Source organism: Leptonychotes weddellii, chromosome 12, assembly GCF_054177405.1.
Source record: "Leptonychotes weddellii isolate Sample4059 chromosome 12, ASM5417740v2, whole genome shotgun sequence".
Lineage (NCBI taxonomy): Eukaryota > Metazoa > Chordata > Mammalia > Carnivora > Phocidae > Leptonychotes > Leptonychotes weddellii.
This window is the reverse complement of record NC_138380.1, coordinates 80,878,819-80,893,632: the sequence shown is the minus strand read 5'-3', so window position 1 is coordinate 80,893,632 and position 14,814 is coordinate 80,878,819. Positions and strand designations below refer to the sequence as shown.

The window sequence follows — 14,814 nt, the reverse complement described above, 5'->3', positions numbered from 1 at the left end:
ATTTTGTGCTCCGCGGCTCTATCACTTGCCAGAAGCGGCCGACGGAGGCCCCTCCCCCGCCGTCTATCCTCCCGAATATCGCCTCGGATTCACTTCTCCGCACGTCCTACCTTCCAGAAAGTGGTCGCTTTTCTGTTCAGAGAGTTGTTGCTATTCCTTTCTTCGATCTCCTGTTGGGTTTGTAGGTGTTCAGAATGGTCTGATCCCTATCCAGCTGAATTCCTGAGAGGAGACGAAATCCAGGTCTCCTGCTCCTCCGCCATCTTGCTCCGCCGTGTCTTCCTTTGTTTTAAGGACCAAAAGTTCTTTTTGTTTGTTTGGTTTTGTTTTGTTTTGTTTTTTATAAGCAAGTAACACCAGAAAAGACAGTGACTCCCACACTGAAACAACAACATGTTTGTAAGGAATGTTAACTCTATAGTATCAAATCAGGATCTACTTCTGCCTTAAATGTTTTAATATAGCACATGTTTTCCTCATTACTTTTATGATTACATTTATCATTATAGATAATAGAATACTAAAATTGTCTTAAGGATAAACTGGAGAAATAAAAATCACATCCCTTGAACAAGCTTTTTAAGTCACAAAAGCTAATTAATAACGTCTGTTTTCATCTGTCACTCTCTCCTTGGAAACTAAACAACAAAGGTTCATTCATCTCTACTTTAATTTCACCTTCGGAATTTATCTCTAGGTGTCCAGGTCAGCTGATTGGATTAACTAGGTAATGGGACCCAGCCATTTGGCCTTTATCTCTTACCAGAGTAGAGGATAAAATCCAAGCTCCTTAATGTGCTCCACAAGGCCCCTCATAACCTGGCCCTGTTCCCCACCCCCACCCCAGCCTCACTGCTCACCACTTTTCCCCTTACTCACTTAAGTGGAGAAAGATCATGTGGTCTAATGGTACAGATCTCTCCTGTTCACCTGAGTACTTCTGTGCCAGGTAGAGAAGGATACTCAAGCCTCCTTTTGTATATGGTATAGACTTGGAGGAATGGGTTCAAGGATCCTGCTCTGCTAGATTCACCACAAATGAAAGAGCAAGGAAGTGAATTCACCTGGAAGGGGTAGGGTTGACTGCTTGGATCAACATGCAAAGATCAGAGCCCTTCCTCAGCTCTGTGGCAATGCCACCTTGTTCACAGCTGCTTTGAAGAGAGCTGCAGTGACCTGAATGTGTCTCCCTCAAATTTATGTCCATAAAATACCATAAATCCCAAATGATGGTATTTGGGAGTGGGAACTTTGAGAGATAATGAGGTCAAGAGAGTGGAGCCCTCAAGATGGGATTAGTACCCTTACAAGAAGAGGCCAGAGAGCTAACTAGGTGAGGACGAAACAGGAAGACAACCCTCTGTAAGTAAGGAAGAGGGCACTGGCCAAGAACTTGACCATGCTGGCACACTGATCTCAGATTTCTAGGTTCCAGAACTGTGAGACATAAATGTCTGTTGTGTAAGCCACCCAGCGTATGGTAATTTGTTACAGCAGCCTGAACTAAGGTAAGAGCCATACCTGGTTTCCCTTCTGAAGAATCTCTGCCAATTTGTAGCACTGGTCGGTCAAGAATTTGTACCATTCTCTTTCATCTAAACAGTGACCTTCAGATGCTCCTGCTGTGAGGTGTAGAGCTCCTCCGTGACCGGGATGGTAATGAGTAAGAATGAAAAAAAATTGCAAACAAATTTTAAATAGAATATTAAGTGCTCAACTTATCTAGGCTGTGGGAAGTGTATTATCAGAGGTGCTCCTCTAAATAAGAACTCAGGATATCTGGGAGTAGTGCAATGTGGAGAGGCGTGTCTGTGCTTGGAGTGCTTTTTATTTTATTATTTTTTTTTTGAAGATTTTATTTATTAGAGACAGCAGGAGCCTGGGCGGGGGGGCTGGGGGGCGGGGGGGAGGAGGTGGGCAGAGGGAGAGGGAGAAGCAGGCTCCCCGCTGAGCACAGAGCCTGAAGTGGGGCTCAATCCAAGGACCGTGGGATCATGACCTGAGCCCACGCTCAACCAATTGAGCTTAACCAATTGAGCTACCAGGCACCCCTGGAGTGTTTTTTAAAATGGGCCCTCAGAAGGAATCTTGTGCTGAAGATACAGTTAAGCATCTTGATTGTGGTGGGGTTTACGCTGTACATGGGATAAAACTGCATAGAGCTACACACACACACACACACATACACAAATGAGTGTATGTATAACTGGCAAAATGTGAATAAACTCTGTGGTTTGTACTAGTGTCAATGTCATGAGTTGTATATTGTACTTATTGTAGTTACGCCAGATGTTAACACTGGGGGAGGCTAGGTGAAGGGTACAGTGGAATCTGGCTGTACATTTCTTTGCAAATTCCTGTGAATCCATAATTATTTCAAAAAGTTGTTTGTTTAAGTTGGGCAGGGGGTACTCAATACTGCAGCACTTGATCTAAAACAGTGCACGGGGGATGACCTTCAGGCTAGATCTCATGCAAAAACAGTTCTTCCGTGTCCAGGCCCAAAGATGTCCCTGAAGAAAAGGATGAAGTGGGCTACCTTTGTCAGCAGATTGAAAATGAGTATAGAGCCTAGGAGAGCCTCCAGCTCCGTGAAGCTCTGTGTGCATCCAAGTGGATCCCCAGCCCCTTTTCTGGAAACCTATAGGGCAAGCAGGTAGATAAGGCAGGTGAGCTGTGGTAAGCCCCAGGAACAGGCCTGCAAGCCCAGGAAACTCTGAACCACTGTGTACTAATCTGATTGCTGTTCCCAACCCATATTGGCCTTGGTTAGCATCACTGCAGCTTAATTCAGTCTTCCAGCAATATTTGTTAAGCACCTACTGTGCACCCTGCATTCTTCACTCCTTGCCTCACACCATATACAAAAATCAACTCCAGATATATGTCTAAATGTGAGAAGTAAAAAAAGGTTTTGTCAGAAAACATGGGAAAATATCTTCATTATCTTAGGCAAAGATTTCTTAAACTATATACCCCCCCCCCAAAAAAGCTAACCATTAAGGAGAAAAATGATAAACTGAACTACATTAAAATTAAAAAGGCACGATTAAGTCTGAAAAGCTAATCCACAGGATATGATGTGGGGCCACCTTGAGTGGTTAAGAAAGAAATCTTGAGACATTTTCAGTGCAAAAAGGGGCTTTTATTATAGCACAGGGACAGGGCCGGTGGGTAGAAAGAACTGCCCTGAGATTGTGAGGAATGACTGATTATACACTTTTGGTTATTGGGGGTTAGGGATAGCATAAGTCTCTCAAGGAATTTGGAAGCAAGGCTTCCAGGACATTGAGGGGCTAGTTGCTGTTAAGATAAGGTTATTTACTACTGTCTTACTAGAGACCCTTCAGATGTGTATCAGTGGGTCATATGGTTCAAGGATGATTGCTAATCACATCCAGTGGGGGATGTTTACGATTCTCAGAGGGACATAACACCAGAGCAAAGCTATAGTGATAAAACATTAAAGAGAGTCCTTGAGGGAACTGTAGGAGTGTTACAATCTGTATGCTTCAGGAATCCTGGCTGGAGACTGTGATCTGCAGCAAAGTCCAACCTTTGCTCCTTTTTCTCCCATCAAATAGAATAAGATATTTGTAATACGTATTTCTACCTGCTGGGGAGAACGAATTTCCTCTGCCCTTCAAGATCCTTCTAGCTGGACTAATAATCAACTTGATTTAAGACAGTTTAACAGGAGAAAATTAAATTTAATTTCGTACATACAGGGAATCCACACAGGCGTGGAGATTCCAAAGACAGGTGAAAAGAGACATATGTCATTCTGAACTAAGGAGAAAGGGGTAGGGGTCTGGCACCTCAAAGGGATGGAATGCAATAAGGAAGATGAGTGAGTAAATGAGTGTTAGATGTTTGTGGGGCCACTCAGAAACAATGGTACACAGAGGACTTTGATCAAATAGGCCTTGCTGGGTCTCTCCCTGTCTACCCTACCTAGTTCATATCATAATATAGTTATCTATGGTGACAGCTCTCTTCCTTAGTAGGTCATCTATCTACATTCTTTTAGGCAGCTGTAGGGGAGGTAAAGAGCTTTTCCTGAATCTGCTGGGTTTTGATTGCTTTTAATTCAAAAATAATCTTCATGCCAAAGTGGCCCATTTTGGGGCAGCCCGCCCTTGGCCCCTACACAACAAAGGATTTGTATCCTTACCGTATAAACTCTTACAAGGCCATTAGAAAAAGGCAGATGACCAAAAAGAAAAATTGGCAAACGGCTTGGGCAGACAATACACAAAAGGGGATATTTAAATAATGATAAACATCTGAGAAAGACACTCAACTTCTTTAGGCAAATTAAAACCACAGTATGATACTACTACACACCCATAAGAATGGCTCAAATGGAGGGGCACCTGGGTGGCTCAGTTGGTTAAGCATCCTCTTGATTTTCAGCTCAGGTCATGATCTCAGGATCCTGGGATTGAGCCCCATGTCGCTTTGCACTCAGCAGGGAGTCTGCTTGAGGATTCTCTCTCTCCCTCTCCCTCTGCCCCTACCCCCACTTGTGCTCTCTCTCTCAAAAAATAAATCTTTTAAAAAAAATATCTCAGATGGAGAAGACACACAAACCAAGTGTTGACAAAAATGTGTAGCAACTGGAACTCTAACGTCACAGCTGAAAGAAGTATAAGTTGGTGCAATGCTTTGGAAAACAGTCTGCTGTAGATACTAGATATCTACTGCAGTATCTACTGAAGCAAAATGTGTACACGACCCAGCAAATCCATTCCCAGGTGGATACTTCACCAAATTGTGTGCATATTTTCACCAAAAAACAGAACAAAAACGAGAATGTTTGCAGGAACACTATTCAAGAAAGCCAAAAGATGAAAACACAAATGTTCACAAACAGTAGGATGGATAAATAAGTGGTCATAAATTCAGACAGCAAAATACCTTACAGCAGTAAGAACAAAGGATTGCTATGTGCAATAACATGGATCTCACAATTGTAATGTTGAATGGAGTGAGACACAAAAAAGAGGGAGAAAAAAAGATAATCTTGTTTGATTCCTTTTATTTGAACTTCAAAAAAACAAGTTGTGGAAGCTGCTTTTAGGGAAACAGGCTTGAGCGATGGAAGGTAGAAAAGGCCCACAGTGACCCCCTCGCAGGCCCGTCAAGTGACCCACCTCAAAATATCGATAGGCCCTAACTAACCAATGGGCTACTTAAAACTAGGCAGTTACCAAAAAAGGGAAGATACCATATGTCACCATACCTCCTTCCCTTCCCCCTTTAAAAACAGCCCCTACACACTGCCTCATGGCAGAGAGCCTCTCTTCTGCTGTCCTGCCCACCACTCCCTTGTGTGTATTTCAATAAACTCCTATCTCCTTTGTTCTTCCTCAAGTGAATTCTTTCAACCTTCCATGCCATTGCTTCCACCAATCCTTGCCCCAATTTGGGGGCCCACATCCGATCAGACAGACACCACAGTTAGACATCACACAGGTGTTAGTAGTTAGCCCTTGGGAGGAAGCTTGAGAGGGTTTCTGGGCTGCTGGTTATGCTCTGCTTATTGACCTGGGTGCTGGCTATACTGGTGTCCTTGTTTTGTGAAAATTCCTTAAGCAGCACACTATACTTTGTATCCTTTTGATATGTATGTATGTTGTACCAGTGTGAAAGTTTGCTCAAGGGGTGCTTGGGTGGCTCAGTCCATTAAGCGTCTGCCTTCAGCTCAGGTCATGATCTCAGGGTCCTGGGATCGAGCCCCATGTAGGTCTCCCTGCTCAGCGAGGAGCCTGCTTAGCGAGGAGCCTGCTTCTCCCTCTCCTTCTGCCCCTCCCTCACACCCACTTGTGATTTCTCTCTCTCAAATAAATAAAATCTTAAAAAAAAGTTTGCTTAAAATAATGAAAATCATTGCACAAAATAAACTGGAAATACCTGGGTAAGAATTACAAGAATTAACTGAGATTAGGGCGCCTGGGTGGCTCAGTTGGTTAAGCGTCTGCCTTTGGTTCAGGTCATGATCCCAGGGTCCTGGGATCGAGTCCAGCTTCGGGCTCCCTGCTCTGTGGGGAGTCTGCTTCTCCCTCTCTCTCTGCCCCCTTTTTATTCTCTTTCTCTCTCAAATAAATAAAATCTTAAAAAAAAGAATTAACTGAGATTATTCGTAACGTTGTTTATTGCATTGAAAAGTCTTTACAAAAAGACATTGTGCACAAACAGAAGTGGAGCTATAAAGAATACAGCAAACTGATGGCTGATGAGAGTAATGGCAAACTTAAAATGTAGCATTTTTATTATATTTAATAGTTTTGTTCAAAAAGGATGCATCAGAGTAGTTTGAAAGGCTACTTTACATTTAATAAAAAATATGTGCAAATATTTCCAAATGTACATGTTTGATTTTTTTCATTTGTTATTGAAATTCATATACAAACACTGGAATCTTATCCTATAGGTTAAAAACATAACAAAAGACAACTTCAATTTCAAGTAAAATCTCCATTGACAATACAGATTTAAAAGTTTGGTTACTATTCACAAAATGCACAGAAAAGACAGTATACCTAGAGTGTGCTTGGGAAGCAAGTCAGACTGTGGTCTTGTAATAGTCACAAGTGGACCCAAGACTTTACAAGACTCTAGCCTTATTGTAAAATGGAACTTTGGAATTTCCTTCAACTAATTAAAAAAAAAAAAGGGCAGTGCATATTTCCTCTATTAAACAGAGGTATTCATCCATTTTCTGCAAGACTGTTATATTCACTCTTAGAAGATTTGTCCTGTTATAGGCAGGTATTGGTGTGGAAATTGGATAATATAATCCTGGTTAGGCTGTTCCCAACAGGGGAGACATCTGTTCTAAATCAGTGAAGGACAATACAACCCATAAATGAAAGAATATTGTAACATTGCAATCCACTGCAAGTCACTCAAATTCCGGTATGCAGAATGATTTGCGTAAGGGGAAATGACAGGGATGCTTTTAGTTAACCAGTTTGATATGACCACTGATAATAATCCGTCAGAAGTAGATAACTTGTTTCTGATTGTATTTAAGAAACAGAAAGATAAGACATGCTGCCTTTGGATAGCCAAACATATTTGGAAATTTCACACATTTGTGCCAAAGGTACAATATAAATATCAACCAGGCAAAACAGTATCTTAGTTGGCGACCTGAGTATTTCTTTCTCCCTAGAAATTAAGTACAACTTCATTCACTTCAGTGTGAAATACATGGAAATAGTCCTCAGGACTAAAGACTATATATTATATATAATACCTAGAAAATCATTGGCACTCAGAAAAGATTAAGTAAAAATAAAAGATATAAAATGTTCTGATTTAAAATATGGATTTTTAAAAACCTAAGTATATTCAATGTATATATTCCAAACCAATGTTTTTCTTTTGATATTAAGCTCATTTAGCATGTTCTGTCTTAAAAAACTCATTTTAAACATAGATTTATATACAGGATGTTCACTTTTTAGATTTTTTTTTGGAAAGGTAGTCAGAATTCTGTTAAAGATCACATATTTCACATGCTGCTAAAGTTTTAGAGAAAAATATAAACTCAGTCTTATATCAAAATTTTTTTGGTTCAAAATAACACAATTTTTGCATTCGATTTTAAATAGACCATACCTCTATAGACCTATACACGATGATCATTTCGATTAACTAAGATAAATTAAAGCTGCATTTTTAAGCTAGAGACAGTCTGTCATATATTTTATTTGATCTCAATTGTGATCTATGACTATTATCATATCAAAAAATGATTTCTACAAACCACAATAATCTTATTGCTTCGCTTCTCTGAATCCGTGTTTCGAAACTAGATCAGCTTTTAAGTGAACCTTTTTTTCCTTTTTTTTTAATTTTGAACTCTGGTTACATATCTGGTCACATATAATCACATTGATTATTAAGTACTAAGTTTGCATTTTAAAAACTTCATTGATGTATTCACTAAAAGTGATTTTTGAAGACTTTTCTTGATAAACGCGTTAATAATTAAATTTCTGCATTTATTCAGTGTCGCCCTACACTGACCAGTGCAGCTCATGGGTATCAAGGTCAGTCAGAAATGGATTTCTCTTTAGGACAATCCTTCCTGATTTACCTGCCCACGGAGACTGTTGGGGCACACTTAGCCTGACTAAACAGAGGTACACCAGTATCCACGAGAACACTGTTAGCAAATCTGTTGTGGGGCGGAGGGGAGGGGAACAGCAGCATAACATTAGCAGATCTGGACATGGCTGAATCACCTGGATAATTCTCCTCAGCATTTTGCACATCTTAGAGGTAGGCTATTTATTTTATGAATAAAGCCTTTAAAAAAATTCTTAGTGGTTCTCTTTCATTGGTTAAGAGGTTAAAAAAAATTGAAGAGGTTTGAAAATCAAATGGAAAGAGAATGAGTGTTTCAAGTCCAAAGAAATAGTCAATGCAGAAAATGTTTGCATAGAATGACATTGGTGGGTGAATTCTGCCTTGCAGTCCTTGCTTATAGCAATCTCCTGAGCCGGCTTTCAGGAAGCAAGACTACGCATAGCCTGTGAAAACGAAGGGGAAACAAAGTGTTCATACAAATGAATTCTCCTTTAGTCTAATGCTCTTTGTTTTTTACAAATATGATTTGATAGTTTGGGTTACTCACATTATTCATCTTAGGTGTGTGTAGGGTAAAAACTTAATTTTGTACCTCCTCATTCTTAGATTTATTTAAAAGCAACAAATACTATTTATCAAGCACTTTACTATGTACAAGAGTACACAGTACTTTTACATGCATCCTTTAATTTTCACAACTCTGTGAAGTATTACTATTTCCATTTCACATGAAGAAGCTGAAATGAAGACATGATCAGTAATTTTCCCCAGGCTACACAGCCAGTAACTATTAGATTCAGGGGTGGCACACATATCTGTCTGGTTCTAAGGCTCAAACCCTCTACATCTGATACTAATGATGGACTCTGTGTTGGTTAATTGAATTTAAATAATAAAAAAATTTAAAAAATACAGCTCATACCCTCAAAACCACTCCACTCTACTCCTTTGCTACCTACAGGAACCCTAACTAAATGATCCTTTTATGTTACCTGAATAATGATGCCATTAATTTATGTGGCAATCCGAAAATACTTCTGTAATGTGGCAAGTTCTTAAGTTCCAATTGTTTTAAAAGGTTTTATTTATTTATTTGCTAGAGAGAGAGAGCGAGAGCACAAGCAGGGGGAATGGCAGGCAGAGGGAGAAGCTGGCTCCCCGCTGAGCAGGGAGCCCAATGTGGGACTCGATCCCAGGATCCTGGGATCATGACCTGAGCCGAAGGCAGACGCTTGACGACTGAGCCACCCAGGCATCCCTTTAAGTTTGAATTTGATGAGTTTTTACTCAACTAAGCCTTATAACCACACTCATAAACTAATAAAGCTGGAAGTATTTCTACGCTCAAGAATGACATTCCCAGGGGAGCCTGGGTGACTCAGTCGTTAAGCATCTGCCTTCGGCTCAGGTCATGATCCCAGGGTCCTGGGACCGAGCCCCGTGTCAGGCTCCCTGCTCCACGGGAAGCCTGCTTCTCCCTCTCCCATTCCCCCTGCTTGTGTCCCCTCTCTCGCTGTCTCTCTCTGGCAAATAAATAAATAAAATCTTATAAAAAAAAAAAAAAAGAATGACATTTCCAGACTCACTAAGCTGGTGGACTAAGGATGCAGGACCTCTGATTTTCACCCTAGCAATGTATTTTCTCCACAAAAATCTCTGCCTGTCATCCTCACTGCCTGATTATACCATAGGGGTTCAAATATTATTCTTCTCGACATCTTTTATCAAGATCCGGAATAAGGCAGAGAAGGCATGCTAATCAGATTTGCCTATGACACCAGTAGGATGGATAGTTAACATGCTGGGTGATGAGTTCAGAATTTGAAACTATATCCATAAACTAGAACCAACAAGATGTAATCTAGCAAAAATATGTGTAACCCTGCATTAGGGTAAAAAACCAATTACATAACTATAAATGGGGAGCCTAGCTGGGCCATAGTTTGTGTAAAATGACCAAGTTTTTTGTTGGCCCCTGCTCAGTAGAAGCCAAGATTTTGAGGAGTGCCTGGGTGACTCAGCCGGTTAAGCATCTGACTCTTGGTATCAGCTCAGTTCATGATCTCAAGGTCGTGAGATCAAGCTCCCTGCGTTGGGCTCCACGGTCAGCAAGAGTCTGCTTGAGAGTCTCTCCCTCTCCCTTTGCCCCTCCCCCGTGCTCACTCTCTCTTTCTCTCAAATAAATAAATAAATCTTTAAAAAAGAAAAAAAGAAGCCAAGATTTTGATGTGGCTGCAATGAAAATAAACACATTTTAAAGTCACAGTAATAGACATATTTTGACAAGATCAAGGTTGATTGTGGTTGTGTAATCTCCATGCTGACCTAACTCCACCTGGGATTTTGTGTCCCACTCTTGACAAATTTTGCGCCCATGAGGAATAAAGGGAGCTAGAGGAATCTAGCCTGGGGTAGAGTCTGTTGGACCCCTGAGAGCTACTCTCAAATAGGTAAAGGCTGTTCAGTGGGAGGGCTTGTGTTGCTAAAGAAGGCAGACCTCAGTCCACTGGGTAGTTATTAAAGAAAGGCTGCATCTAGTTTTGGAAGCAAAACTAACACTTGGAGACATCCAATCATGTGACAAACTCCCTTGAAAAGCTATCAGTTGCCAATATCTGGAAATGTTCACACACAAGCTGAGTGAACATCCTTAGGGATGAAGTAGGAGAGATTTCTGCAGGGGCTAGGATGTGGATGTCTTGATATTCCAAGACATCTTTTAACTTTAAAATTCCTAGGATCTTCCTTTGTTGCCTGCCCCTCCCCCTGCTTGTGCTCTCGCTCTCTCTCTCTCTGGCAAATAAATAACTAAAATCTTTTACTTGGTGGTGGAGCCACAAAGATTCAGTCAGATACTACGTTTAGGTCAAGGTTCCTAGGAAGAGTCTGATGTCCCAAGAGCATCAGAAATACATGGGCTCAGTCTCAAATGGAGGAAGTGTCTTGTTTACCATTATCAGCCAGATGAAGAAAGTTCCGTGAAGTTCCTGTCCCTCACATACTTCTCCTGAAGCTTATAAAACTCCTGGGTTAGAAATTCCCTCCATCTACCTCTCCCCCATCCCATGGTCCTTAGGTGGGGAAGGAAGAAGACATATGCAGAGGCTTAGGTATAAAATCAGGCCCAGTGTGTTGGCTGCTCCCAGTCACTGATTGTGCCTATATGTCTGGGGCAAAAGGTCCCTAAGAATTGTCAAGGGACAATTCTTGTTTTCCATTTTCCCCTTTCTATGAAGCCATCCTTTTGGTATATTTTTAAAAATCATTTTCCTGAATGGTTTTAGTCAGACATAGTCACTCTTTGTATTATGCTATTCAGTCAAGGTTCAATCCAAATTATTTTCACTGAAAGGAAATAATGATCATACCTCATCCTGGACATCAAGTTCTTCTTCAATCAGCTCTGCTTCCATTAATTCAAGAGGATCTTTACAGTCTTGGATGAGAGTAATCTTGACCAAGAGAACAGAGACAGAAAGACAATGACATCAGCCCACCCTGATACTCCTCTGAAAATCATTCGAAGCTTTGCTGGTGCTTCTCATCTATAATCTCCATACCGCATAATCCTTTTCAGCTTTCTTGTTCTTTTACATTTCCCACCTCAGGATTTTTCCTTGTACTAATTTTTCACATTCAAGTGTGAACTGGCATGGCTCTCCACTGTCTCAGCTCCTTCTCAGCTCTCTTCCCCAAACTCTGAAGCGTGTACTGCTTCCTGAGTCACCCTGTCTGCCTAAATGACTCAGCAGCCAATCGTGTTTCTCCTTCAGTGGTGGAGCTGAGAGCACTTAGTACCCCATCGAGCACGCAGTGAGTACCCAGTGAAGGGCTTGTGACTGATGACAATAAGCCGTCCCCGGCTGAATTGGATGAAAATTAATTTTATTGGAAATGGAAGCCAGAGTGTACGGACCACACAGGTTGGTTCGGGGAAGTTCTGCTTTTTAGCAGTAGTATGCAATTTAATCTTCCACACAGAGGAGACCAATAACAACTTGGGCCTTGGCTTATGTATGAAGAAGGATATTTCTAAAGCAACTCCAGATGTGTATCAAGGCAAGGGTAGTGTTTCAAAGTGCTTTTGAGTGACTTTGCATCTCAGAAATAAATAACCCAATTCTCTTTGCTCAGGGGAAATGCATTAGAGACTTAAGTCCCTGTGCAGGTGGTCATGACATAAAAGTTAGGGGACAGGTAGAACCACCAGTTGAGGCTATCCTGGGATAATCCTTGTGATGGTCAAATAAAAGGACAGGGAGAGGGTCACACCACTGCATCCACAATATCCAAACACGCAAGTTATGTTTCTTTAAGGGAAGGAAAGTACCACAGGCAAGATTTATCGTCATTTGCTATCCATCTACCGGGTATGGGGCTTTGTGCTAGACAGTGAGGGCATATAGAAGTAAAAGTTCCTGGTGTGACAGGTCATCAGGACTGCTCAACCCTCTACCCAGTGAACCAGTAAGTGTATGACACAAGCGTTCAGTGATACTCAGTCTAACACTTGTTCAGGGCCAAAAAAATCCATCCCAGCCACTCACAAGGCCTCCCTGTTGGCAGACAAGATTGAGTCTAACCCTGGAAGGGGCACTCTTGGTCAGTGGTTTCTGCGGCATTCCTGGCCTGAGACCTTGAATCAGAAATAGAGTAAAAACAAATAACGAAACAACCATTTTCATGTTGAGAAAGAATTTGACACCTCACTTTAAATACTTCCAATGTGAGGGGTTTTTTTTTTTTAGATGCTTTGTATGATCCTGCTTTGTTGTTGCTGTTACCTATGGGTTAGAGAATTTTAAGTTAGAAAATAGAAAAAGGTTTATGAGTTTTCAAAGATGAGCATCTTGCATGTAGCTTGCTTGCTTTCTTCTTCTTCTTTTTTTTTTTTGACATTTGTGGTTTTACTACTTTTTTTCTTTTATGTATTTCAGATCCACACCTTGGTATTTAGTACTAATATTTTCCCCAGCAGCATTAAGCAGTCTCTCCACTAACAAGAGCTGAAGAGAATAATGCACCATTGTTTTCTAAATTAATTTTACTTCAAACATCAACTTCCAATCTACAATAAAAATCTACTCATCCTAATTTTTAAAAAGAAGGAACCAATTGAAAATATAGTACACTGTGTCACTGGACTAATTACTATTATTGTTATTTTATAAGTATTTGTTTTAGTTGCCCAGATTCACTGTCAGAAGGTCCATGAAAGAAGAGGTTCTTGGACCAGGCCCAGTGACCCAGCCCAATGCCCTGTCCAATGACCCAGTCTGGAATGCTTGGCTCTCTGGGGGATACATCTGGAGAGTTGACAAAATAGGGAGGCTCATGGGAAACCAGGGTCTATTCTATTTTGTTGGAAAGAATTAACTCTGGGCTGATTCATGACTTTTCTTTTTTCCTTTTTCAAAGATCACTTATGACCTAATGGATCCTATTTAAAGACATTTATCATCGAGATTTTCCAGATGGCTGAAGATTTAAATTGTATTGTGCATCGTATACACAAATCACAGAAAATCCAAGACTCACCACCTATATTCTAAAAAGGCATTATTACAGCTAATGCCTATTTTTATTGGTAAACCCACGCATTATAAAATTGATATGTATCAGGTACTACCAGGTGCTTTCCTATAAACTATCATATTTAGTCATCATATCAACCTAGTAAGGTAAATGTTTTTACTCCCATTTTTTTTTTTAAAGATTTTATTTATTTATTTGAGACAGAGAGAATGAGAGACAGAGAGCATGAGAGGGAGGAGGGTCAGAGGGAGAAGCAGACTCCCTGCCGAGCAGGGAGCCCGATGCGGGACTCGATCCCGGGACCCCAGGATCATGACCTGAGCCGAAGGCAGCCGCTTAACCAACTGAGCCACCCAGGCGCCCCTTTACTCCCATTTTAATGATGAGAAAAGTGAGGTTAAGTGAGAAGTTAAGCAGGTGGCTCTAAATCCTAGGAGGCTGGGATTCAAAAATAGATTCGTGCAGTTTTTGCTCTTTACAGAAATCGTGGTAGTTTAGGAAAGATACATATGTAGAAAGGTTAAATGTTTACCGTTTCTAAAATGGAATCTTGACCCTCTCGAGATTTAACCTGGTTCTGTAGATGGAGGACAGCATCATGGACGGTCAAGAAGAATATGTCCTTTCTAATGTTATCATTAAAGAAACCGCACTTCTCCAGTTTTTCTATCACATGATCTTCAAAAGAAAGAAAGAATGTTCGGTCTCTAGGAAAGCACATTTTTGTAACATCAGCCAATACTACATTTTGTCAGCTCCTCCTTTTAATTGTTTTCCCCCCATTTTCAAAACGTGACCCTGCTCTAAACTGGCTTGAGTTTCTATTCCAAAAGCACCTGGAATGGTTGTACCATAACTGGTTGCTTTAGACAGCCTTGGTTCCCGACCACCTTGTTGTTGCCAGTGAACTCGTCCTCAGGCTGCTAGGAGCCTGGATGCTAATGGCTCACAGCTGAGCCTTCTCTGAAGAATTTTCCTTGGCCACCAGTTTATACCCCAACCTTGGGTGGCCTACAGCCCTTGACTGACTGATATGGGGGTACAAAGACTGGCCTGCTTGCCTCAGGAAGGATAACCCTGTGATGCTCTTCCTGCTGTGTGCCCCCTATGACATCAGGCTCAGGTAGACTTCTAAAACCATGGCTTTGTCCAGCCTCTTCTATTCGCCCCTCCCGA

At 41.1% G+C, this 14,814-nt stretch overlaps 1 protein-coding gene across 7 annotated transcripts in view; it reads right to left on the bottom strand.

The window, feature by feature from the left end:
- Positions 1-6,139: 6,139 nt before the first annotated feature.
- The window catches only part of SLC26A4 (solute carrier family 26 member 4), a 71,669-nt gene continuing 62,994 nt past the window's right edge, over positions 6,140-14,814 (bottom strand). For all 7 annotated transcript variants that reach the window (XM_081800699.1, XM_081800703.1, XM_081800702.1 and 4 more), the window contains 3 exons: positions 14,171-14,316; positions 11,472-11,555; positions 6,140-8,546 (listed from right to left, as the gene is read on the bottom strand). In XM_081800699.1, the coding sequence (XP_081656825.1) occupies positions 8,523-8,546; positions 11,472-11,555; positions 14,171-14,316 (254 nt within the window). In that variant the 3' untranslated portion in view covers positions 6,140-8,522. The remainder of the gene's footprint in view (positions 8,547-11,471; positions 11,556-14,170; positions 14,317-14,814) is intronic.